This window comes from Calidris pugnax, unplaced genomic scaffold (genome assembly GCF_001431845.1).
Source record: "Calidris pugnax isolate Ruff unplaced genomic scaffold, ASM143184v1 scaffold18, whole genome shotgun sequence".
NCBI lineage: Eukaryota > Metazoa > Chordata > Aves > Charadriiformes > Scolopacidae > Calidris > Calidris pugnax.
Window position 1 is genome coordinate 9,161,155 of NW_015090812.1, and position 26,042 is coordinate 9,187,196.

The following is a 26,042-nucleotide window of genomic DNA, read 5'->3' on the forward strand; positions in this document are numbered from 1 at the left end:
CAATGGTTGTTGCTGAGCAGCATTCACTGTGGGCCGGCATCCTGGTGGGGGTTTGCAGGAGTCCAGCTGATGCTGAGATGGCACCTCTTGGAGGAGAAAATGGCTTCTGTTTTATCTCCTGGCTGTTCCTCATCTGCAACACCCGAGTGTGAGGGTATGCAACGCCTGACGCACGGCTGGTGCAGCGAACTGTGGGAGTTGCTAAGCAGCCACGGGAAGCAGGGTTAGCAGCATCCAGCATCGGGGCAGGATGGAATCCACCTGCATGGATCCATTTTCAGGTGTCACCTTGGCAAGGACAGCGTTCCCAGCGTTAGCCTTCACCTCTCTCGTTACAGCAATTTATTTTGCAATTGTGCACTGCACTCAGCCTGGCAGCTGCAATTCCTGGAAAGCCTGACTGTGGGATTTTACTCAAAGCCTTGCAAATACTCCAGGTTGAGCCCAAGGAGGTCACCTGGAGGAAAGGCAGGGCTGTAGGTTTCCTTCCTGGGGAGGCAGCAGTGGAGCATGGGCTCCTTGCATCCCTTTCCCCATGCTTCCCAGCCAGCTGTCCCTCAACATTTCCTTTGCTGCTGGACCCCGCTGCCTCAGTTTCCCAGATGGGTGAAGAGGGACCCTGCTTCTGGCTCAGTGTGGGTTGGGAAGGCGGCAGGATGTGTGGCTGCTCCTCCTTTTCTGGGGGTGTCTGTGGACCCTCTTTCAAGGGTCAGGGGAAAATTTTTGCTCTGCTTCCCAGTCTCTTAGGTTGGAGTACCATGTAATACTTAGGTTATGTGCTGATAAGGGTGATTCCTAAAACCCTTTGCTGAGATTGTGGGTAAAACCGCCTTCTTTCTAATTACTAGCTTCCCTTTTCAAAGGGAAGAGAGAAGTCAACTCCCCAGTTGCTCATCTGGTTTTGCTTTTTACTCTGTTTCTGTCCTGTTACGCTGAGCTCACTGCTTTTTTGGTTGCTTCCAATTCCAAATTGAGATAAATCTGCTGATAATCCTCTGGCACGCATGGTGTCTGCTGCCATGGAGCCCTGCCTGCCTTGCCCGACCAAGGATGGGGGTGAACCGGCAGCTGCGGGGGGGCTGCAGGCGTGGGTTTCCGCTCCGGTGGGTCTTCCAGGTTGTATTTCAGCCAGCCAGCAGATAGCTGGCTGGGATATTGCAGGGGCCCCTTTCCCTTTCCCTTTCCCTTTCCCTTTCCCTTTCCCTTTCCCTTTCCCTTTCCCTCATAGTGGGAGAAAACAGCCGCTAAATGCCTCACATCACACTTTTCCCCTTTCCCTTCAGTCCTCTGTATTTTAGCATTAGCTGCACAATACAGGTTTCCTTTTGTTTTAATTGTGCTGGATTCCAGGGAGGAGGAATGGATCTCTTCCTCATTTTTCTTTCTACTGTAGCCCCAGCCGTCCCGATGACAGATCTTGTCATTACGCGGTGTCGTTTTAGATGTTTGCACTGCACCAAAAGCAAACGGAGGAGCCTGCAGTCTAGGCTGTGGATTGAATAACAATGTTTTTCCAGAGGGAAAAAAAAATAAAAATCTGTGAAGTTTTTAATCAGAAACACGAGTTTGGCAGAGGCAGCCCATACACCGCTCGCGACCCAACGAAGCAATGGCTCATGTCTCTCTGGGTATCAGCTTCTGTGGCCCTTTGTGTTTCTGAAGGCTGCAAAGCCACAGAGTCATCTTGAAATTGAAAAACAGGAGGGCTTTGTGTTTCCTGTGTACACTGGATCCTCCAGGAGAGCTTTCCAGTTGCAGGCTCCTCACTAAAGCAGAGGTTGGTGGCGTGCTGCTAGGAGGTGCTGGGGACAACGTGTTTCCGGAAGGAGGAAGGGTAGCAATGAGGGGCAAAAAATCACCGTATGGGAATCTGCTTCTTGTGAAATGCTTTTGTGCTAAAGATGGTGAAAACTGCTGATGCAGGGGAGCGGAGCATCTTTGTCAGGCATCTGTCTCCCAACCGCCTTCCTTTCAAGCAAGGAGGGCTGCTGGGGAAGTCTCTGCTCCACAGACCTCCCACTGCCTTCCTGACTTCTCAGAAGGGTCATGTGAAAGCTAATGTGATCAAAAAGGCTTTTTAAGTGTTATTTAAAGCATGATGACTGTGCTGCAGAGGGCTTTCATTGTGCAGAATTGGGTGATTTGACTGCTCATCAGCCGTGACCCCAAATTTTGCTGTGGGGTCTCTCACCAGAGAAGAGATACTGGCAACTGACAACTTGTATGTGGTGGCCTTGCTTGGCTTTGTCTTGTCCATCTTTGATTTTTCTTCTAGTACCTGAACACGCTGCCTTGCTGTTGCCCCCTGAAGTGCGTTGAGCTTCATGGGAAGCAGTGATCAGTGTAACAGGGTTCCTTTTGTGATAGCTTTTGTGGGGCTAGGGGGAAACGGTCATGCCCGGGAGATGTCAAGGAGTCTGGCTGCTCTGGCACAGCCTGTGGGCTCCATGGAGCTGACTCTCTAGTTGTGTTCGTAATTTGGGGTGTGATGTATAGTTTGGTAGGACCAGAGGACACCCTACAAAAGCCCAGTCCTTGTGGAAGAGGCAGAAAACTCATCCAGCAGCAGGCTGAGCTGGGCTCAGGAGCTGCCACACATGCTCGGATGCTCTGCAGGTCTCTCCACTGCCAGGATTGGTGCTTCTCAGGTACCCTCAATGGACTTCGCACACACCATGGAGGAAATCCTTAACAACCTCCCAGGGACGCATGTAAGTCCTGTGAGGGACCAACTGGGGATGGTGGACCCTGATGTGCAGGCAGGACTCTTGCAGGGAGGGCACAGAGCCAAGGTAGAGATGTGGGAAGCAGAATGTGACAGCAAGTGTTCCCCCTCCAAAGTGGGGTCCTGGTAGAGGTCCCTGTGTCGCTTACCCTGGGCTGGCCCTTCCTCACCAAGCTCCGTGCAGAGATCCCAGGGACAGAGACCACTTGCTGCTTTCCCCAGTGATGTGAGGCAGATGTTACATCTCATGATACGAAGTCCTCCAAGCTTTTCACTAGATTTCTGGTAGTTCCTCTCACTTTGCAGCTTAAGGGTTGAAAGAAAGCTGGAAAAATGTTTTTTCCACATGAAATCAGGATATATGCTTTTCCCTTACCTCAGTTTTTGCTGGATGTTGAAATTCGGCATCAGCCTTCCCGAGCTTGACACCACCTGTACCTTTCTGGAGTTGCTCTGGTCAGGATTGTCACAAAGGGCTGGTGACCAGCCCAGCCACTGGTGTGCAGCCGTTATTTGAATTACTTCCTGTCCTGGCATTAAAGTCCCTTCAGGAATAATTAATGCACTCGCAAAGTTTCCCAAAATGATTCTGGAATAACATGTCCACAGAGGAGGCTGATTCGGAATAGCAATTGCTGAATAATTTATTCTGCAATGAGTAGTTAATTTCCCTATATGGAGCAGCCCTAATAAGCTCCCAAATTTCAGCTTTATTGGTTTGGGGGTGGTGGTGGAATAAAGGAAACCACTAATTTTTTTTGTGAAGCTACTGAAGTGAGCTAAGCCATTTAAGTATAATAATATTTCTACAATATAAAAAAAAATGTTTGGCAGTGGTCTCCTTAGTAAAATTCAATAGCCAAAAAAAAAAAAAGAGAGGTGGGTTTATTATAAATGTGGGATGTGAAAGTTGGCAGGAGAACGGGGGTCGTCCCAGTGCCTGCTCCAGGGGTCTGTGCCCAACTCCTGAATGGGGGATGGAGAGCAGAACCGGCAAAGCGATGTCATCGCAAAGATTTTTCCACTTTGGGGGAGCAGTTTCATCGCAGAGCCCTTTTCCACACTTAAAAGCAAGGTTTTCAGAAGGAAGTTAATTGACCTTTTCAGCAAATCTGTTGCTGAAGCCATTACCACAAATGCTATTGAAACACTTCGTAAATATAATGTTTGTTTAGCAACATTGCCAATAACTTAGAAAGTCAGACTTTATCCTCCCTTAAAAAAAAAACAAACAACCCAGAGCTATTCTTAGTGGAAAAAATGTCTTTTTTGGAAAGGATTTGGAGCAGATTTTCATACTGAATCTAGGCTGCCTCATTCCCTCAGAAGGCTTCTGAGGGCCAGGAAAATCATCACTAATAACTTCCCTATAAATTGTAGAGCTGCTATTTTAAGGGATGGTGTCTCAGGGAGGAGCGGGGTAGTGTCCTGCTTCCCTCCATTGCTGCATGATGCCCTGGTTTGATTGTGGCCCTTGTTAATCTGGCTGACAGTTCTGCCCCGTGCAAAACCAAAACATGGGGAGGAAACGAGTCAGGAGGCCCTCAGGCTTGGTTTTGCTTTTGATTTTCCATAGTGATGGGTTGAGGTTTGGGTTTTGGTTTTGGTTTGGAGGTGGCCCACTCTGCAGGTGGCTCTAGTTGCAAAATATGCGTTGAATGTAATTTATCTTTCTTTATTTGGAGACAAAATCCAAAACTGTTCTCCATCCTAAGGCTAAGACAGACATGAACAAGCTGTTGATGCAGAAGCTGTCGATGGAAAAGCAAGTCAGCAAGAGGAGCAGATATGTAGAGATGCAAGGATGTCGCTGGCTCTGGAGCAACATTTTCCCCAACCAGAGGGTACCCAGGGATGAACCCTTAAGCCAGGAGCAACGGATTAAGGGCTCTGGCATGGGAAGTGCTTCACTTCTCGGGGCTCAGGGTTAGTTTTTGTGGAACTAAGAGTTATGTGAATCGCCACATAAAAAAAGCGAAGAAAGGAAGGGTGCTGCTCTGCTCGTTTTTGGCTGCGGTGAAGATCAATGATCCCATCGTGGTGACACTCGCATGGAGGGATAAGAGGCATTTCCTAATTAAAAGCCTTTTATGTACCAGAAGCCAGCTTCTCAGCTGTTGGAAATCTGGGTGGCTCCATTGAAGTCAGGAGGTGACCCCAGCTCAGCCTTGCGTGTGAGTTTTGGCATCTTCCATTGGTTTCCTTGAGGCAGCCGGGGTGGTGACAGCACGGGGCTGGCTCCGCTCTGCGGCAGCCTCGACTGATGGGATGCACAAGCCCGGAAACTCCAGCAAAAGTGAATTTCCTCCCCATGGATATTTTCTTTCATGCTTGAAAACAGCCCTATGTCTGCTGAGAAGACACCTGAGCTATAACAAGAAACTGGGTTGCTCCTTGTTCAGACACAGCTGCTCACGGACACCGAGAAGTAGGACGCTTTTGGGATGGTCACAGAGATGTGGTGTTTGTTCTCCCATGATGTGGAGATGGTACGTTCACCAATTCTGCTAAAAAATGTGTTGCACATCCTCATCTTTCTAATTTCTCACCGTTTTAAGAAAGCTCTTTATATTCAAGCTTACCGTGAGAGATACTGTAGCAGTAAGGAGCAGAGACTTGACAGCATTTTGCCACCAGTTATTACGTGGGCAGCACATGTTAGCAAAGATTCAAGTGAACCCTTCCTCTCTTCCAAGCCCTTTCTATTGCTTATGGTGCTGCAAAAACAGCATTCGGTTTGGTTTGCATTAAATTTGAACTTCTAGCTGAGGAATTCAGCTTGCAAGGCTGCACCTTAGCAGAGGAAATCAGCCTGAGCTTTAAAACCAGTTGTATTTTTTTCCTTCTTCCCCCAAACCATATGTCTTTGGAGCAAGAGTTGCGCATCTGGGTAGATTAAAAACCCATTTGCTGGCGGAAGGATGTGGAAGGTGATGCTGGGAGGGGTGGTCTTTGCTTTAGGGCTGACAATAAAATACCCCCAAACGTGGGTCTTAATGTTTGGTTGAGCAACAAAGAGCACTGCAGGCTGGGGAGAAAATGGGGGAACAGTTCTGAATATTTGTGGGGAATGTCACGGAACGGGACCGGCCTTCTGGAGAATGGCCTTTGTCCAGCCACCCCCCGAGCTGGGTAGGGGGCGGGGGGGAGGCGCGGAAAAACCTCCATTTCAGGCTCCTAGATAAACAAACACCAGAAATCTCGTAAGGGTAATAATGGAAATCACTGGGAAATTGAGTTAATACAAGGGCATCTGTGTAAGTGAATGCTTGGGACAGGGAAACGGCTTTGTCCTTTAACTCTACTAATGCTGGAGCAGATGGGAAGCGCGGTGTGCTTCACGCATTAGCTGGCTCGGATAAAGAGCCAGGCAGAGGCCGGTTCTCGTGGCTGATTAGAGGTTAACAGGGATAGAAACCAGCGGATTGACTCTTCATTTGCAGGAGGTGTTGTGGGATCAGAGCAGATGGCAGAGAGAGCGTCCCTCCAGCTTACTCAGCTGCTCAGAGGAGCTTACGGCTCCCTCCAGCACAAACAGCCCCACTTGCATCTCCTCTGTTTACAGCTGCAGCTCATGCTTCTTCCCTGGCCTAGCTGGAGACATTATATTTCTTCTAAACCTGTGGTAGGTGGTGTCTGGGGCCGTAGGTGTATGTGGGGACACTTGCAGGCACAGTGCGTCCTCTCCAACTCAGCCCTATCCCTTTGTTACAGCTCCTCCGGCATCAGCTCAGACATGGGCACAGCTCCTTACCCCGGTGGCTTTTAATGGTCTTTGTTAGCTCTGTGAAGGCCAGAGGTGCTTTTCCAGGGTGGTAATGACTGGGTAAGGACAGGAGTGTGGTAGGGACTGGGGAGGAGGGCTGCGAGGGGAAAACATGGAGCAGAAGAAGCAGAGCTGCATTCTGCTAGGGCAGCATCCTCTGGCCATCCATCGCCTGCCTCCTTCATCCCTGCCAAGGTCTCGCTCAATGGCAACACCTTTGCCTGCGATCACAAAAAGAAATGGCTTTGGGGAGGAGGGAGGATGTAAACTCATACCAGCTCTGCTCATTGACTCGCTGGAAGCCTGGATTCCCTATTTTGCAAGGGAGAAATGGCAATTGATTCAGCCTTACCCTCTTTCTTTTTGTCTGCCAGCGCTCTGAAAAGGCACATTTTATCTGTGTGTGACAACACCTGCCTAGGGTGCCTCTCATTGAGCCGCGCTGAATCAAAAGAGCAACAAGAAAAGTGGGTTTAATTGCACACATCTTCAGCGGAGTCTTTCTTGCACTGGCAGCACAAAAGGCCAGCCCCGCGCTGGTTGAATGGAGCCCGGGAGGGCTGGGGCGCGCCGTACTCTCCGTTACTATCGGAGGCAGATGATTCACTTTGCTGGAGCATTGTCATGTGCAAATGAGTTCATGAGCCCATCTCCTTTCCAACTGCAAGGTCAGGGACTGAGCAATTGTCAGCATCAGCCGGCTGGAGGAATTGATCTAGAAGCTGGAAAGCTTTGGGAGATTTTACTAACCTCCGCTTCCCACCGCGCGAGCGCACACTGACACCTTCCTCCCACGGGTGTTGTCTACATTACAAATATTGACTGATTTTACGTTCACGTTTGGAAGGCTGTTGTTTCGAGGCACGGAAATGTGACCAAGAATGGCTTATAAATAACACTCGGTGCAGCAATTATTATTCATTGATAGTTATGGCTTTCACACAGTGGAAAAACAAATGGTTTTTCCACTAGGAGCTGGAGCTGCAGTCCGTTTAATCACTAAAGAGCTTGGAATTGCTGTAGTTTAAAATACCTTTCCGCTGTGGTTTGGAAATAAAGAAAAATAATATTTGGGTCATGTTAACCTAGTGTATACAACTTGTGCTGAGAATTTCAGTTTACCTCGTCTACATTTGCTGGGCCCCATAGATATCTATGTATTTGTTCCTTTTTGGTTTTGCAGAGCTCCTGCCTGCCTTCCCAAACACGGATTTGAAATGGGATTAGTCTGACTAGAAGTGGGGTCCTGGGAGCTAAGCACTGGCCATGAGAGCGGTGAGGAAGGAGAGCCGAGCCTCTGCCTGCCATGGCCGCCCCTCTCCAGCCGGGATGCAGGGGGATGTGTCTGATGCCTTTGGGAGGCTGCGTGGTTGGACTTTCTGTCGCGTTGCTCCTAAGGGAGGCTGCCCAAAATATCAGCCTCAGTTACTAGTTGTGTGAGATTTTGGCAGCTTTACGTACAGCATCCGACTGCATCCTGCCAGTGGTACTTGATCAGGGGGGTGGATGTGGTTGCACAATTCCCTCCGCAGAACCGATCATTGCCCCGCTTCCAGGTTTCCACAAAAACCAAGAAGAGCCTGCGGAGGAGCCGCAGTGATGTGAAGAAATGGTTCCTATGTTACCTGTGCGTTACTGGTCCCCATCCTCTTGCACATCAATGCCATTGCAGCAATCTCAGATGGCTTCTGATTCTGCTGGTCCAGGGCTAGGTTCTAGAGATGGCTGCTCTGGTGTGAAGGCTGCCTCCTTGGCAGGATTGTGATAACACTCTGTGAAAAGCAAGTGAGTGCTGCGCCTGGGAAGAACAAGCTAATTTTTCCAAATGGCACAACTTTGCGAATGACAACTGTGACTTCTGCCTGGGTTGCGGTGTGAAATCTGGGGGATGGCTGTGAGCAGCAACTGCCAGAGGGAGCAGAGCCGAGCTCTCGAGTTCCCGGCTAGTGTTGTAGCTGCAGGGTCCTCCTCTCTCTCCCTTCTCCTCCTGACGGGTGTTGGAGGGCTCTTGATGACACAGTTATGAGAAGGGAAGGAGTTATGCCTAGGTTTTGCTTGTTTCTGGGATTTCAGTTTCTGCCTGTTGTCTGCCTGTCTCTGGACTTCAGGTATTTTGATACAATCAGCTTGAATGTTGGCTTTACCTTCTGTGATTCGCTGGAGGACCCAAGACAAGGAGTCTCCACAGCTGGCCCAGTGGTGGGTTGGAGCTGCAAAACAGGCTAGTGGTTTCTCCTGATGGGTGTCTTGGAGACATCTGGGTTAAAAACGTCCAGCTGAAAGACTCTGGCTGCTCTTACAGAACTGAAAGAGTTTGCAAAGCTCCTTTTGGCTGAGTAGCTTTAGAGATCAGGGAATTCTCCATCTTGGTTAAAGACGCTTCTGTTGAGGCCTTAATGGTCTAGTCTTAATAGCAATGTCTCCTGCACTGGAGCTCGTGCTAAAGGCTTGATCCTGTGCAGCCATTTCAGAGTCCAGAGGTGATGTTTTGTGGATCCATTCTCCTCCCAGCCTGCAGGGAGGCTCCAAAGAGCCCAGCTGATGAGTTTGGAAGTGCCACTGGTGTGGAGATCGTAAATTCCCAGAATGCTTTTCTAGGGTCTGTTTTCATTTAAATTAAATGTCTGCAGCACTAATGTAAGATCCTAGCGCTGGTGTTTTGTCCCCATTTGATGGTTAACTGGGATTAGGAAGGAGATGTGCTCATCGTGCCCTCTGTGCCTGTGAACACTCCTGGCACCTTTCTGTGCTCTTTCTGGGGCAGGTATGAACACTCAGCTCCTTTTGCAACCTGGATCAGAGAGACATCCACTGGGAAGCATGCGTGGTAAAAGTAGGGGAGGCTGTTCTGGGACAGGGAGGAGGTGATGTCGTTCTTGGGACAAAGCTAGGCTCCGATGGGGCGTAATGAGTCTGTAGTTACAAAGATGGTATTTAATTATTTCTTTTCCATGGTTTTCAAGCCCTGGCACTGTCTACTTTGCTGGCAGCAAATCAAACACCGTTAGCTTATGTTAAGGAACAGAAGATGAAGTCCTAGATAAGCACTCAGCTGTAGGAACGTCTTAAATTGAAACGTGCAGGGGGGACATGGAGGAGAGTATATTTTTGCTTTCAGTGCTATCCAGACCCCGTGTCACTGGCCAGCGCTCTGTTTCTGCTGGAGTGCTACTATCGCCTGTCCCATGTGCTTCTAGGATGCGAGATGAATGGAGAGGAGAGTACAGAGACAGCTGTCCTTCTCCAGGGTGACCTGTAGCCTCTTGGTGACTGTAGCACCAGGAGTGAGTGCTTTGATGGATGATGGGGTAACCACACCATAACCTAACTTTTAATCACCACTCTTCTCTGGGACAGTGATACCCATCACTGCTGAGCACCCCTGGGTCCTGAGGTGCAGAGCAGGGCACAGCATGGTAGCTGCAGGCTGATGTCCTGTTAATGTAAACATTCCCAAATAATGCCTCAGTTCCCACCAGCTCCTCTCTCTCCATGTTACATTTCAGACTAAGCTTTTGATAAATGTTTTATATAGAGTTCCTAGTTTATCTTAAATAGACCTGCTGCCACCACAGCTAAAATCTAAACCAACACTTGACTTTGGGCTAGAGTGCCAGATGAACTTGGCAGTTGCCGCTGTGCTGAGTGGTCGTGTTCTATGTGCAGACCCTGACTACGAGTTGTGAGGATTGGCTCTCACAGAGGTTGGAGGAGCACGACTCTAAGGATACCTGAGAGGAGCTTGGGGAGTATATGGACAAATTTCCTTTCCCAGGAGGGCTGCATTCAGACTTACACCTGTCTAAAACAGGTTGTTTGGTTAAACGAGTTCCTCCAGCCTTAAACCAGTTAGTCCCAAGTGGGGTATGGCCCATGATCCTACTAAAGTAAGCGTTTCAAGGCAGTGTTTATGGCTAGTAATTTGTCTTGGAGGGTTTTATATATATGTGCGTATGTGCCTATTGGTATACATATGCGTATATACATACATTCTTGCTCAGGGACGTGGTTTCCAATCCTTTTAACTTGTTCAGAAAGTAAACTAGGGAGAAACTGGCAGTGAGTCGGAGCCGCCTGCCAAGCATTGCAGACCAGAGAAGTGGTAAAACATAAACACTTTGGAGTTTATCCTCAGGATTTATATAGTTTGGCTGCTGGGGGATGGACTTGTGGGGAGGGGGGTGTTCGGGGGCCGTGCTGCTCCCGTGGCATCGAGCCCAGCACCTCCGCAGCCTCCCTTCCACTGCCAGCAGTGTGTGAGTGAGAGGGTAGTGTGGGGTTGTCCATCCCTCTCCTCCTGCTCCACTGGTCACGTGGGGTGGGTTTCGGGCGATGGCGGCAGAACAGGTCTGCTTTCCCCCTCCCCTGCACTAAAGTGAAAGCAGACCTCCTTGACGCTTAATCAGATTTGAATGTGGTTTTTGGCGTGGCTTTAAAGAGACTGGCAGTGAATAGCTGGGTTTGATGCCATTTATTAAAAACCTCTGGTAGAATTTGTCTCGGAAAGCCTTTGTGAGAGCTGGCAAATGCACAAGGGTTTGATGCAGTTAATGTATTTTAATCTTCACCCCCCCAGCCCTTCTCCTTTTCTGTCGCTAATTGTAGGGCTCTCAGCTGTCTGCCGCCTTCTCCGGGGGGATGGCAGGCTCCACAGGGACCTCTGTACAAACATGGGCTTAATAAGGTTGCAGTAGCATGGAGAAAAGTGAGCATCCTCTTCAGGGAGGAGGGCTGGGGCGGGCGGTGTGGTGTGCTGGGTCCCAGGTACCACACCAGGCTCTGACACTGGGGTGTTGGGTGGCCCCGGCCACGTTAATTAACTTGCTGGTGTGGCATCATTCTCCTCAAAGCAACGAGGCAGATGGATGGGGGGAAAAAAAGATGTCCCTTTTCCAGGTGGCTGGGCAAGTGCAAAGTGGTGATGTTGGACCTCCTTGGCAGCCAGCTCCTGGAAAGGGCTCCCTGGGCTTTCACATTGAGGTTGGTGGGCACCCAGTCTTTTCTCACTGATTTTATCCCTTGCTTGCTTGATGCATCCACCTTCCTTGGACCCAGAGGACTTTCTGAGCCCATTTCTTGCTCTTTACTTGCGTTTGGGACTGGTTGGGAGCTTTTTTTCACAGTTCGTGTCTGAAGGCACTGCAGCCCCTAATTGCACAGCAGGGGTTGTAGGGAGCACCCTAACATTTGTGTGAGGAATTTGGGCTGTCCCTGCAGCTGATGGGTGGCTGGCTCCCTGGCTAGCAGTATTTCGGGGAAAAAGCTCAAGAGTTTGCAGGCGAGCAGCAAATCTTGTGGAGCTCAAGGAACAGTTTCTTCCTTGGCCCATGGTTCAGGCTGTCCCTGCTCCTTGTTCTGGTTGGGTGGAAGAGCTTAGAGCTGTGGCCATGCCCTGGAGCGCTGTACCTGGTAGAGGGACTGAAATTGGGGTTGTGTTGCATTTTAATTTGTGGGTTTTTTTTGTCTGCCTCACGAAAGAAAAGAAAACCTGGCCTTTTTCTGCCAGCCCTCACTCACGTGAATTGCAAATTCAGCGAGAGGGAGGTGTGGATGAAGATGACTCCCAGGAGAGAAACAGTCTGAGAGACTCTTAAACAAATGGGAACTGAGCAGCTTTGCTCTTCCCCTGAGGGTTTGGCTGTTAAATAAACTCACCGATGAGTCTGGCTGCAGATGTGTGTTGGTGCAGAAGTGTATTCGTATGCGGGCTGGGTGTAAGCCACCAGGATGGTGTGTATTGGGTGGTGTGCTCCTTGACATAGCGATGCATGAGCAGCCGTGTCTGGCCTTGTCCTCCTTCCAGAGTTTGCATGGGTGGCTGTGGTCAGAGGGAAGCTAATGTGTCCTTTCCCTTTTCTCCTTTCCCTCTCCAGGTTTCCACCTCAGCGGGACGGTAACAGAGCCAGCGACTGCGACAGAACCAGAGATGACCTACAAGGTGGCCATCAGCTTTGACCGCTGCAAAATCACCTCAGTGACATGTGGCTGTGGGAACAAGGACATTTTTTACTGCGCCCATGTCGTGGCGCTTTCGCTGTACAGGATCCGCAAGCCGGACCAGGTCAAACTCCGTCTTCCCATCTCAGAGACCCTTTTCCAGATGAACAGGGACCAGCTCCAGAAGTTTGTTCAGTATTTGATCACGGCACACCACACCGAGGTGCTGCCCACCGCCCAGAAGTTGGCTGATGAGATCCTCTCCTCCAACTCGGAGATCAACCAAGTGCATGGTAAGTCCTCCCTCCTTCCTGGGTGGCTTGGCACCGATTCACTGTCCATTTGGGGATGGGCTGGTGGTTTCACACTGATGGTATTGACCTTCATTTTGCCATGTTTGTCTGTGCTGCACAGAGAGAGGTAGTAGCATCAAACTGAGGTTAATGCATGGGTGTTGGGACCGCATCGATGTTGGCCATACATCTCCGTTCTGCCCTCTGTTCTTTTTTAAGTGTTTGTCTGTCAAACACTGGCTCCAACGGGCAAGAAAAGGCAGAGCAGACAGGCTGACGGTGCACAAGGCACAGCTCAGAGTAGGACAGAGAAGACAAGGGTGGTGAAAGGGAGCACATTTAGTCCCCAGCACAGGAGGTGGTGCTGGAGTCCTGGGGAGCGGGAGGTGCAGTGGGGATGCGGCTCCTCCAGTGTACAGGGACATGGTGTCAGCCCAGCCTTGCACGTTGCTAAGTCAGAGGCGGCTGAGCCGGCAGGAGATAAAGCTTTAATCTCCATGGGTGTTAATTTGTTCATAATAAATGAGTGCTGCTGCCCTGACCTACTGCACAAAGACAGCGGAGATGTGTCCTGGGGCTTGGCGTTTGGAAGGTGCTTTTGACTTCCTCCCCTGGAAAGCCCTGGCTGCAGGACAGTGCCCATCCCATCCCTGCTGCAGTTGCCTAGTGGCCCAGGAGGTGGCCCAGGCTCCCTGGGGAGTTGCTGTGAGGCTCCCTTCATCAGCTCAAGCCGGACGCTCCTGCTGTGTCTTTCCAAGGAGCCCAGGAGCAGAGGTTGCCCAGGGTCTGCAACAATGAGCCGCTCCCCACCGTGCCTGTCCCACCAGCTGTAGAGCGGAGATAATAAACACTTATCTGCCACGGAAGGGCGTTGCGGGGATTAACACATGCCTGTTAAGTGCTCTGAAGATGAAAAGCCCCATATGCAGCCTAAAATAGGATCTGAACTGGTTGAATCCACATGTAAAGGTGAGGCCAGGGGTCCACCTCCACCATAGGGGTGATGGCAGCTCTGATCTTAGATATTTTCCCCTCCCTCTATCTGGTCATTCCTGCTCCTGCCTTGGGAGAGGCTTTTGTCTCCTTCGCTGGGCCACATCTGCTGCGTGTGTGGTTATGCTCTAAATTACTGCTTTTTGTAGGGAGTTCCTCGTTTTTTGGCATTAAAAAAGAATGAGGAGCTGTGGTACTGCAAGAATCTGGTGAGGTCCATTCCCTCCCTGAGCTGATCCACTGAAGCTGAGGTTGGGCAAGATCCTTTCTTGGCCATTGTTTGAGGCTGCTTTCTCTGAAGGAGATTGAAGAAAAGCTTTTAAGGCTCTGAATATTTATTGCTCTAGAGTCAGCAAAAGGCTGGTGATTGAGAGTCTTACAAAGATACAGATGTTGGCTCCATTTCAATATCTGCCTCTTGTTTTTACAAGTGGTTATAAAAAACAAAGCAAGAATTCTCTGCCCCTTCAGACCCGTGCAAAGTCACACACTCCAGTGTGGTATTTTGAACTGGCAGAGACGTGTTGACTTACTCAGCAGAAGGTGGCACCTCTCCACACCCACGTGGCTGCCTAGCCATGGTCACAAGCAAGTGAACTCCTCTGCAGGCAGGAGAACAGCCTTGGGGAGGATCCAAAGTCATCCTGGGGGAGGATGCAGATCAGCCTTAGGATGATGAGATGAGCTAAAGATGATCTAAGATGATGTAAAATTCATAGATGTTGCACCCTGTGAAAAGGAAGGCTCAAAAAAGGTCTGCGTTCAAGTTCAGAGTGGTGTCATCCAGGGCTTTGGCTCTTGATCCTGGACAGCGTTGCAAGCTTTGCCCTCCCTGTCCTGCCAGTGAAGCACGGTCACAGAGCACCTACATCACAGAGCTACTTGAGCAAGGGGCCAAGGGGAGGAAGGGCTGCAGCCCTGTGGGACTGCATATGTGAGAGCAATCCAGCAGCTCCTTAGGAGCTCCAGTTGAAGGGGATCCAAATTTTTTCCTTCATCTTGCCCTTCCCAGCTGCAGTTCATGCATTCATAGAGGGCTGCTGATCCTGAGATTTTGAATTCTTCAAGTCATGCTTTACATGGGGCTTTACAGGCTCATGCATGCATTTTTGGCCATGTCTAGTTCAGACCCTTGGGGTCACACCATCATTTTACCTTGGGGTTGAGGCCAAGCTGGCTTTTGGCAGACCAGCCTCTGTAGCCCAAACAGTAACAAGTGTGTGCACTGAACACCTGAGGTGTAAACCATGAAGCCAGAACAGCTTCTCCAGAAATCCTTTATTTCCCCCCCATTTTTATTTCTGAGGAGAGGTCTCATTATTGAGCTTCATATAAGCACTGGGTCTTCACCACCTGCCTCCGGTCACCCAAAAGGCTGCACCTTCCATGGTGATGGTGGTGAACCTGTGGGATGGAGGAGCTGATTCTGCACCTTGGGAGCATTGCCAGGATCTCTGGGGAATGCCCCTGGGCCAGTTTTGTAAAATAGGGCTTTCAGGGCTGCTCCCTCATCCCCTGCAGAGCCTGAAGCAGCAAAGAAAATCACAAGCCGTTGTCTGTGGCGCTGGTCTCGGGGCGTCAGGGCTTTGTTCCTTGCAGGAGCCTGTAGCCGCAGGCAGTGTGCCGCATGCCGATCTCCCTGGCTGCCTCCTTCCTAGAAGGAAATGCAAACTATCCAGTAATGATGGAGCCTCGGAGCGCAGCCAAGGCGCTGGCCTCTTCTCAAAGGATTCAATCCCAGCGGTGAGCCTAGGTGTGCCTGCCGCCCTGCTCCCCCGCTTGACCTCTGCCTGCTCGAGTGGGTCACGTTTCTGCTCTCCTCGCCGGCCGCAAAGGGCAGCGGGCTCACGGTGAGCCTGTCTCACATGTCTGACACCCCCGTGCTCGGTGTCTGAAGTGGCAGCTGGAGTGAGGGGACCGGGGTGGGTTTCAGTGCTGTCCCCTCCCTGAGTGTGTTCCTGCTCCCTGGGGACAAAGTCAGCGGTGTGACTCTCCGGCACGGAGCAAGGCTGCAAGGTTGTCATTGCTGTGCCAGCAAATGTGACTGGCGGTCACTTGGCCTGTCCTGGTGGGGTGGCTGCTGGGGGCAGCCAGGACCTGCAGCTGGAGAGCTTGGATCCAACAGTCAGGCCTCTGATGGAGTGAGGAGCATCTGGTGGTGGCCACCTTGTCACTCTCCTCCCTCTGCTCTTCCAAGACCATCAGCCCGGCACTCGCCTTGGTTTGCTGTGGGGCCAGCCCAACTCGGGGAAATGCAAGCTGAGAAAGTGGTTCAAGGCCACCAGCTGTGGTAGGACATGACAGGGGTAGGTGCAGCTTTGCCTCTGGGGAGATCCATACTCCACCACCACAAACCATGGGAAGAATATGTCCTCCTGAGGTGCAAATGAAGAACAGAGGGCGATTGCTTTGGTGTGATAAACTATTACAGAGAGGGCCAGGAGGTATCGGAGAGGGCAAGGCTGAGAAAAGGAGCTGAAATGGGAACTGTAGGCAGAAAGGGAGATTTTGGGTACAAAAGCAAGCAATATGGAAGAGGAAGAGGAACTCAGAAGCATTCATGAGTGCCGACAGCAGCACTTGGTTTTCTGCTTTTGCAGTGTGGATCTAACACCCAGCAGTAGCGAGTACGCAGGGTCCAAGTCAACTGGTAGTCTTGGAAGGTGGCATTCATCTCCTCTTGTGTTTTGGTTCATGGTTGTAGGGAATGATACAAATTTATTTTAAGAGGAAGATGGGATCACTGTGAGGTGTACAGGAGGGAAGCTGCTGTCTCAGATACATCCTTTGAGCCTGATGGGGATGCCTGGGCTTTGAAGGCAAACAATGGATTCTTCCTGAGGGCAAAAGCAGTCTGTGGCCAAGGAAGAAGAGGAGTCTGGTGGAGACCACTGTAGGGACAGAGATGGTGGTTATTAGAATTTTTAATTAGAAGCTTAAAGACAGGAGAGGCAGCTCTGTCTGGCAGAAGAGTGAATCTGCCTGTGGGCCTGGAAGATTTGGGGCTTAGAGGTATCCTTTGTACACCTTCAGTGAAGTCTCCCCCTTCCATGGGTGAGGAACGGGAGGTTTTGGCAGGCCCAGTGTTTGTGGCTCAGTAACTCAGCCTGCTTGAGTGGGGCTCAAGCATGGCAGGGAGAGCTGTCCTCAGACCAGGAGATGTAGTTGGGGTGGTCTGTCAGCCCCAAGGGAATGCCACTGAGCATACAGCATCTATGGTGCTCAGCTGATGTTATTGAAAGGCTTGGGATGGTCTTCTGAGCCAGAAGGCAGAAAAGCCACAAAACCTCCACTGTCTCACGGTGCAAAGGCAGCTCTCTTCAAGCACAAGCCAGTGGAGATTTGGTATGAAACACTAAGGGGCCTTTGTGGTCCTGCAGGGACCTCAGGAGCTATCTTGGAGGCAAGGACATTCAGAAAACTCTTGTCCCTCAGGCTTTGGCATGAGAAAACCAGATCTGCTCATGCAAAAGCTGTAAGGAGCACTTTGCCTCATCTTCTCACTTCTGTCCCAGATGTATTCTTGGCCACCTTGAGCCCTTCCTTTACTCCTGGGCTAATATTGTCCTTCACCCATTGGTCTGTCTTGCTCCTTGTGCACAGCAAGTTGGCTGCCAGGTTGGCCATGCAGGAAGTCCCTTCCCGCTTGTCCTGTCGCACTGAGCCAGGGCTAATGTTTGAGAAGTCCTCAGGTGGTCTTTAACTTTGAGGTCATCCCATGACAGCATCTGGAGTGCTGTACCAGTAAATCTATTTGAAATTCTGCCTTCCCACTGGGGAGGAGGAGAAGGTCAGGTCTCCAGGGGATTTGTGTTCCTGGTTGCTGAGCTGATGTGAATTTAAGGGAAAATAGCACACCTGAGTACTGAAGAGAAAGGCTCTGCCAGTGACTCTTCCCCCTTGTCTTGCAGAGCTGATGGGGTTGCCGAATGACCCCAGAGCATGGGTGAGGTACTTGACAAGGGGCTTCCAAAGGTGACCGGACCTGATGCTGGTACCAGCTGAGCCAGAGAGGTCCCAGCCATCATGCTGGGAGCTGGTCTGGCTTCACTTGCTCCATCGCTGTCAGATGGGTGTGAATCTTCAGGCTGCCCTGGAGGCTCCATCTTGAAAACAAACCGGGAGCCTTGGCAGAGCTTGACTCCTCACTTTGCTGCTATTTTTAATCCCTCGTTAGAGTTCATTTCCTTTCTGGTGCCTGGTTATTTTCTCTCCGAGATTTTCTGCTGCTTGTTTATTTGTCCCTGTCCTCCCCCCTGCACCCTGAGCTGTTCCTTCACGTCTGTTTTCTCTCTGGACACTGGAGAGGCAGCCCAGAGGCGTTCAGCCATGCCACCACGTGCAGTCATGAGATGGCCCTTGTGAACTGCTGCCACGATGGCCAGCTCTGCTCCAGGCGACTGTGGCTCGCTGGCTGGCAGAACCCTCCTCGGCGCCACTGACCCCAGGGCCAGCACGGCCAGACCCTGAGCCACCAGTGGCCACTGGGCGCAGTTGGCTGAGATGACTGTGAGGCAGATGCCAGGGTGGCCACCTGCATCCCTGGGTTGCTTTTACTATCAGTTTGTCAGCCCCAGACACTGGTTAAAAAAAATAATTATCCCTTTTTCTTTGTGTTGCTACTCCTGCCCTGAGTGAGACGTGCTGGAAGTGCTTCCCACCCCGCCTGGCTGATGTTTCTCCCCTTCTTGGGTTTAGGAGCTTGGGTTTGGGGTCCCCCAATGCCTTGGTATGACCCTGAAGGTCCCACCACCTCCTCTGCCCTGGAAACCTGCTGCTTTCCAGTCTGGGAACACCTTTCATTTTCTTCATGTTGGGCAGCTAATTTCTGAGCAAGGTGTTGAATTTTCCATGCCTGGCTTTGCTCTGTTTTCCAATCTTGTAGATTTTTCCAGTCCTTATTTCTCAGCCTTTGTATCCACCTGGAGAAGTCTCGCTTGGCTGTCAAACAGTTAAAACCCAAGCCTCGCTCCTCATTTAATGGATTGCATTTTTATCTCCGTTTCTACAGCCAGTGTAAACGGGCTGGTGAAATGCTCTTTCCACTCAAGATGTGTGGTGGTGTTTCCTTAAATCTGAATCCGACAGGACCAAGATCCAGCACATCTAAAACAGGGCTCTTTGGAGCAGGAATGCTGCTATATGAGAAACGTGTTACGCAGGCGCTGGGCTGTTTTACATGCCGTTCCCTGCTCCTTTGGAGCCGAGACATGGAATCACTCATCAGCTGCGTCACGGCATGCCGCTGCCGAAGCCCCCACGGTGTGAACATTGGCAAGGGGGAGTGGACAAATCCTGCCATTAATATTTAAACCCGGTACAAATCCCGTTGTTTGCTCTTAAATGTTTATCCAGCTCCCCGGCGTAATTGGGCAGCGCGTTATCTGCTGGGTTGTGTTGCATGTGTGGGAATCTGCTATTACAACCCTCTCTCTGAATCTTTTATAGGAGAGCAACATACATTTACAAGCAAATTTGGGTTTTATTTGGAGGCGCGGGAGGCGCGTTACTAATTTGGCTACGGCCCGAACCCCAACGTGCGAAGTGCTCAATGTGTTGCGTGGGAGGAGGAGGTTTTATTTAGCTGCACGCTGCTTTCCTTGCTGCTTGGGCTTTCCGTTGCTAACGCTATGTGTGAGCAGCGAGCGCCGAGGGTAGCCCTGGGAACCCCACAAAAATGCAACCACTTTTTGCATCTTGCTGACTCTTCCACCTTTATCCATCCCAGAGGCCTCAGTGAGGGACCAAGGGTTGGCTGAACTTAGGTGGGATGGGTCACTCCAGGCATCTACATCCTTCTGGTCCCTACAGATGCAGCAGGGTGACCCTATAGAAGCAGCTGAGATGGCCTGGCTGATCTGGATAGCCGCAGCTTGGAGTGGTGGGCAGGATGATGGTGAGGAGGATATGAAGAGTGCGAGCAAGCGTCTGGGATAACTCGGCGATGGGGACGGATAAGCACTCGTGGTAGACAGATTAGTCATCGGTTCCTGATACGGGATAATCGCTGGCTTGTCTGCTCTTTATCTGCGAGATAAGGACTGGGTTGGGGGAAGGAAGGAAAAGGCATGGAAAAGTCGCGACCTGAAGTGATCAGGATGGACTGTCCCTGGCAGTGGTGGTCCCTCATGGCTTATGGCAGGGCTTGGCCACTGGCAATAGAGGAACAGGATCAGGCACATGCGGGGCTGTAGGCAAACGCCCTCGTGCTCATCCAGGGGCTGTGATTTCCTTTCTGCTGCTTCAGCTCCCATCCCAATTACGTGGTTGTGTTGACTATAAATTATTCTGCAGAGGGAGCAGCATCCTCCTCTCCCTTCAGCACAGTGCAGGCTGTGCCTAGAGCTTGCTGGAACAGCTCTCGGGCAGCGACTGTTAGCAGAAATTAATAGAATTTTGCAAAGGACAACAAATACAAATAGCTGTATCTTATCGTGTCAGGAGCGTTCTCAGCCTTTGCCGGAGGAGCAAAGCCCCTTGGGTTGATGTGCTCTTGCTTACAAGCCAAGAGGAGACAGTCGCTCTGCTGAGCAGGCATCCTGGAGCTTGATTTTCATGAATTTCATTTGAGCTCCTGCTTCAGCAACGTGTGGGGCTGAGGTGCGCTCAGCATCCTGAGCTGTCTCCATGTGAAAGCAGTGTCTGGTCCCTCACCAGAACCCAGTCGAGTGGGGAATACATCATTAAGATTCAATTTGGGAACGTGTCGGCTACAGCATCCCTTGGCTGTCCATGCAGCACCTCGCTCTTCCCATGCTGAAGCCCCTTCCTCGCTCGAGAAGGAGACGAGATGGGAGAAGCTCAAGTTGAGCAGAGCATCTTCTAGTTGTGCCAGTCCCTCCTGGGCACTGATTTTCCCTGAGGAGTTTCTGCAGAGCAGGATGTGAAAGTGGGGAGCCAAAAAGCTGAGTTTCTGTTCCTTTCTGTGCTTCTGGCTGCTTGCTGCAGCCGTGCTGCTGCCTGCCCCACGAGCCTGGAAAGCTGGGGCATTCCTGGGAGGTAGGGCAGCATTTGGGGGGAAAAAAGGGAATTGAAAGGGACAAAGGAAGGCGAGGTGTATATAAGTTGTTGCTTAAAGCACTTCTGGGTTGTTTTTTTTCTTTGTTCTCTGGAAGATGAAATACAGTCTGTGAACACAGGTGTGTGCCTATTGAAGGCCCTGTGCTGGTCACTTTGCTCTTTGAAGGATTATTGATCCATTCTTCTTTCCAGCGGAGGGTCTCTCCCCAGCAGGTACAGCGATGCGCAGGGACTTGTCCCCTATCCTAAAGCAAATAAGGGGCAGAACCTGGCATTTAACTCGGGGCTCTGCAGCTCCCATGCAGTGGTACTTTTGTTAGACTGTTCCTAAAGTGGGGGAGGGCTTGCAAGAATTGGAGCTTTACTGATGCTTAAACAAACCGGTGATGTGGAGCAGGAGGAGCACCCCGGGCGATCCCTGGAGCAGGGATGCCTGCTCTGGGCTCTGCAGCTGCGCTGCCTGCACCCCTGGGGCTGTGAAGGAAGGTAGGTCCCTGCTCTTCCTCAGCCTCACTTCACATGGGACGCAGAGGGGCTAGCCAGGCATTAGCCCTGTGGTCAGGATCCCTCCTGATGGCTGCTGCCACCACTGTGGAAGGAGAGCATGATGCTGCCAGCTGGGGCTCACTGCCTGGGAACCTGGTTGGTTTTCCCTCGCCTGAGCTGATAAAATAGAGGTGGGTCTATATGAAATGTAGGTAGGTCCACTTCTTGCTGGTGGGACTGCTGACCCTGCTGCTATAAACACAGTTGTCTCTTTTCTTCTCCTTCCCCATCTCTCCCAGGTGCTCCTGACCCCACTGCTGGGGCCAGCATCGACGATGAGAACTGCTGGCACTTGGATGAGGAACAGGTCCGAGAGCAGGTGAAGCTGTTCCTATCTCAGGGAGGGTACTACGGCTCGGGGAAGCAGCTCAACTCCATGTTTGCCAAGGTGAGGAGGAGCCGGCTGCTCTCTCCCCTCTCTGCTCGGCGTGTCACGTAGCCGGCAGCTCGCTGGCTGCCCTGGCAGGGTGCCCGTCACAGCTGGGAATCTCTGCTCCAGTGCCTTCTCGCCCGGTCGCGGAGCAGGCGGTTGTAATCCAGGCTCTGGGTCAGGCCTGGGTTGTCTCACCCGCTCTCCTGGCAGGTCCCTTCTTCCCACGCGATGGGCTTGCCGTTATCCCTGTGCGAGGGAGGGCTTTGCTCCATCTCCCCATCAGCACAGTGGGGCCAACCCTGCAGAGCCTACAGAGACTGTGGAGAGGTGGTATCAGCCTGCAGACTCTTCTCTTTCTTTGCGGAAGGGCCTTGTTTTCATGTTCTTGGCTGCTTGTTCCTCTGTGCATCCTAGGCTGTGGCTGTTAACACAGCTGGACTACAACCAGCCGGGTTATAGCCATTGCATGTGTTATAACGTATGACTAGATGTTATATACATATATATGTGTATATTTACAGTCTGGACCCCTAGACCAAGGGAGCTGTGGGTTGCTAGCCAGGTGACCGCATCTTAAACATCTTGAGGGGACCATGGTTTGTCTCACCAAGGACCTTTCTGTCCTTTCCAGGTTCGGGAGATGCTGCGCATGAGAGACTCCAACGGGGCCAGGATGCTGACGTTAATAACGGAGCAGTTCATGGCTGATCCTCGGCTCTCCCTCTGGAGGCAGCAGGGGACGGGCATAACAGAGAAGTGCCGGCAGCTCTGGGATGAGCTGGGTAAGAGTCACCACCTTGCAGAGAGAAACAGTAGAGTTGCCCGGGCTGCTGGGCCAGCAGACATCATCCCAGAGCCTTTTGGGGCTCTTTTTTTTTTGGGGGGATCAGAGGCCCTGAGAGATGCCAGGACCTTGCTCTGTCCCCTGCTGGGGGATTTTTGCTGGGAGAGCTGGATGAGGCCCTAAATGCACAGTTCAACACCTTAAACCAGTCCCTCTCCTGCACGGGAGTCAAGGATGATGAGTGTGCAGTGTAGCTGGCCCCATCCTCCTTGCAGCTGTCTGGTGTATGGTGTGCTGCCCCGAGGCCTTTGCGAGGGAGAACGCAGGGGCTGATGCGCCCCAGGGGCTGGAGGTAGCCTGGACATAGCCTGGATGTGGAAGTGCTGTTCCTGGAAGAACTGTGATCCAGAGTAGGAAAAGGCAGGGTCTCAAGTCTCATCCTGTCTTAACAGATTTCTGCCTGCTCTGGTGCACGTTTCCAGGGTGAGGGGTGGTGGGACAGCCAGCGCAGAGCCTGGCTTTAAGGGAAATGCAGTTCTGGGTAATTCTAGCTAAGCACCTTAGGCACCAGCTCAGCTGCCTGACATAATAACATCATTAAGAATAAAACATTTAGATGGTGTGGGCCCAGGGAGGTTGGTTGTGTGGTGGAGTTAACTGAGCAGTTCTGGGCTCTCCTGGACATCTTGGATCTTGGGTGAAGAGTTTGACTTTTGCCATAGCTTGATGATGAGTGAGTTTGAGCTCCTCTGCTGGTGGGAGATGCTGTGGAAGGGCACGGACTCAAAGGCTGGGACTAAAGGGATGTTGTAGAGCTGGAAGAAGGATGAGGGTGGTCCAGGGTCTGGAGCACCTGAAGCTGCATCTGGGATCACAGACCCTCCTACCAAGTGCCCAACAAATGCAAATACAGCCATGAAACTGGAGAGCCTGGCCAAACAGCACAGACAAGAGGCGGGAGGGGTGGGATGTCTCGCTTCTGTGTGAAGTTCCGTGGATGGAAATAACCACGCCGGCTCTGGAGAGCTCATCTGTGCTTGCTTGCCAAGAAGATATTTCCAGGATTTCGGGATGCTGCAGCTAGATGGTTGGATACAGAAGGATCCTGGAGAGGTGGCCAAATCCACCAAGCCAGAATTTCCACATGGAAGAAAGCAAACACATTGGTGAAACGTGGATGGATGGGTGTCTGGGCAGGCCTGGACGCAGGAAACAAATTGCCCAAATTATTTGGCCAGATTTCAAACCCACTACCCAAGCCTAGAGCCCTCCCTCCCTTCCTGCACGCATGAGGAGGGAGCGGTTGGGTTTCAGTCCTGGCTTAACTATGCAAGGACCAGGTTGGTGCACGTAGTTTTGGTCGGCAGAGTGGGAGGAGGCGACAGCACGTCGCCATCAGCAGATGGCAGGGTGGTTGGGAAACGTCAGGGCCCTACCAAGGCTGGATGAGGGTGACAGCAGGTGAAGTGTGGTGCCAGCCAACGCACGTCAGAGCGAGCAGCTCGCCTGGCGTAGGCACGTCACGCAGAAGGGATTTGGGCATCTTCATGCTGAAGAGAAGCCCCTGTGGAGGACATGGTGATGGTCCAAGAAGCAACTCTAGGGTAGGATGGGCATGGACTATAGTCAAAGCAGGGATTATTCTCCCTATCTTACAGAAGCCTTTTGGATTTGGACCTGGGCAACATTTGCTGTAGGAACAGAGCATCCCTCTGAAGAAAGGGTGTTAGATATGGAGGGAGCAGAGCTGCAGTGAGCTGGTGGTGTTCACCGGGAACAAATATCAGCAATGCGGAGAGATGTTCCAAACCATCACTGGGTGGGAACAGTAGGTGGGACACGTGGGGCAGTGAAGGCACGTTGTCTGACCGCCTGTGGGCTGTGGATGCCAAAGCTGCCCAGTGTTACCACTGCTGCCAAAGGGAGGGATGAGGAGCCTGTTGCCAGCTGCTGCGGGAAGCCCCAGCACAGACGGTGTTCTCTTGCCACATGTAAGAGAAAAAATGTGCCTCACAGAAATTATTTTGGGCACGTGTTTAATAATTAATCATCGATTTTAGCAAAGACTGCAGCACAGACTTGCGTGGGATTGGAAGAAGATCAGCCTTAAAGAAGATTGTGGGTTTATGCTGGGGAAAATGTAAAGGATTTTGCAGGATTTCAGAGTTTTAAAAGAAATAAATAAATAAAAAGGGCATAGTTGCTTGTGTGTGCGCTGCCAACTGAACATCTATTGCCCCGTCTGCTGGGGAGCCACAGGAAAGACCTGCTGGATGGAGAGCTCTGCGGCGTGGGAGTATTTGCCCTGGCGTATTAGTACTTACGATTAAAGCCTAATTACAAAAAATAGACGAAAAACCAGCTGAAGTGCAGCCTGACCTTAATCTGCCTGGAGACGGGTTTATTTATCTCAGCCACTTGTTTACAGTGGGGAATTTCAGCAGATTAAGCCGGGGAGCGACCCTGTGGGAAACAGGAGAATTTCTTTGATGGTTATGAAACTTGGGCGCGGGATCGGAGCGCCTGTCCTCTCCTGGGCCAGCAGCCGGGACCGCTGGGCTGGGAAGGCTCTGACCCCCCTCTCCCCGTCCCTGCACCCAGCCCCGTCATCAAAAAGCATTTTTGTTTAGAGGCTTAGCTTAATCGTGATCTGCCGCTTTGTTCCCCGCTTAACCTCCTGCTATCAGAAAGTTCAGATGAAGGTTTCTGCAGCATGTGAACAGACACAGAGTCTGACCCGGCATGGCGTTTGAGCTCAGGACAGGAGTCACTTGAGCTGTCAGCTGATGTCACTTGACCATAGAGCTCAGAAAACCCCTCTTTTCTATCTCCCAGATAACTATCGCAGCCAAGACAGATGCAAATCCCTCTTCCATCCTTGTCCCCACCTCCCCACCACATCTTCCCTTCTGCAGCAGAGCCCAGGGGCACAGCGCTTTGGCAGGCAAAGGATGCCTCAGAGGGCTCCCGAAAATAGGCTGCGAGGGAAGTCGTGAGGCTTCCAAGGATGGCATCTTAGCTGAGCTGTGGGAGCCAAAAATCCAGCGGGTGCGTCCCATCCCTGGGGGCGGCAGAGTGAAACCAGTTGCCTGAAACCAGTTGGAACCCCCAAGATGTCCAACACCAGGAGCCGAGTGCAGGATTTAGCTTGTGCCTGCCTGAGGAGTTGGGGAGTTCTGTGCCCTCGGGCTGGCAGTGGGCAGGTGCCCACTGTTCAGCTGAGGGGAGTAACTAGAGCATTAAGGAAGACTCATTTTCTGGAGCTGAGACCTGATTTTTTCAGAGATGCTGTGTCTGCACAGCCCCTGTGGAGCCTGTAGGAGCCTGTGAGTGAGTGACATAGATCTGCTCCGGGAGTGGTGGGCCCTGAAAGCCCCTAAGGAGATAGCTCTTCTCTTGCACATGCATTAGTTGCTAATGTTGCAGGTCAAAAGTCTTATTCCACCCTGTTCATCAGAAAGGAATGAGCTTTTGATTGAGTTTTCTGGGAGCAGCAGGGCTGAGATGTGGGTGGAGCTGGACCAGGTGAGGGCTGTTTGAGTACTTGCTGATCTTCAGTGCCTACAGTTGCTTTTCCCATGCCCGTTCTGGATGCAATGCTGCTG

The 26,042-nt window shown here is 51.4% G+C and overlaps 1 protein-coding gene across 1 annotated transcript in view; it reads left to right on the forward strand.

The window, feature by feature from the left end:
* The first annotated feature begins 12,301 nt into the window (after nucleotides 1-12,301).
* ZSWIM5 (zinc finger, SWIM-type containing 5) overlaps nucleotides 12,302-26,042 on the forward strand; it is a 29,732-nt gene continuing 15,991 nt past the window's right edge. The window contains 4 exon segments of the mRNA XM_014939511.1: nucleotides 12,302-12,343; nucleotides 12,346-12,721; nucleotides 21,520-21,668; nucleotides 22,285-22,435. Coding sequence (XP_014794997.1) covers nucleotides 12,302-12,343; nucleotides 12,346-12,721; nucleotides 21,520-21,668; nucleotides 22,285-22,435 — 718 coding nt within the window.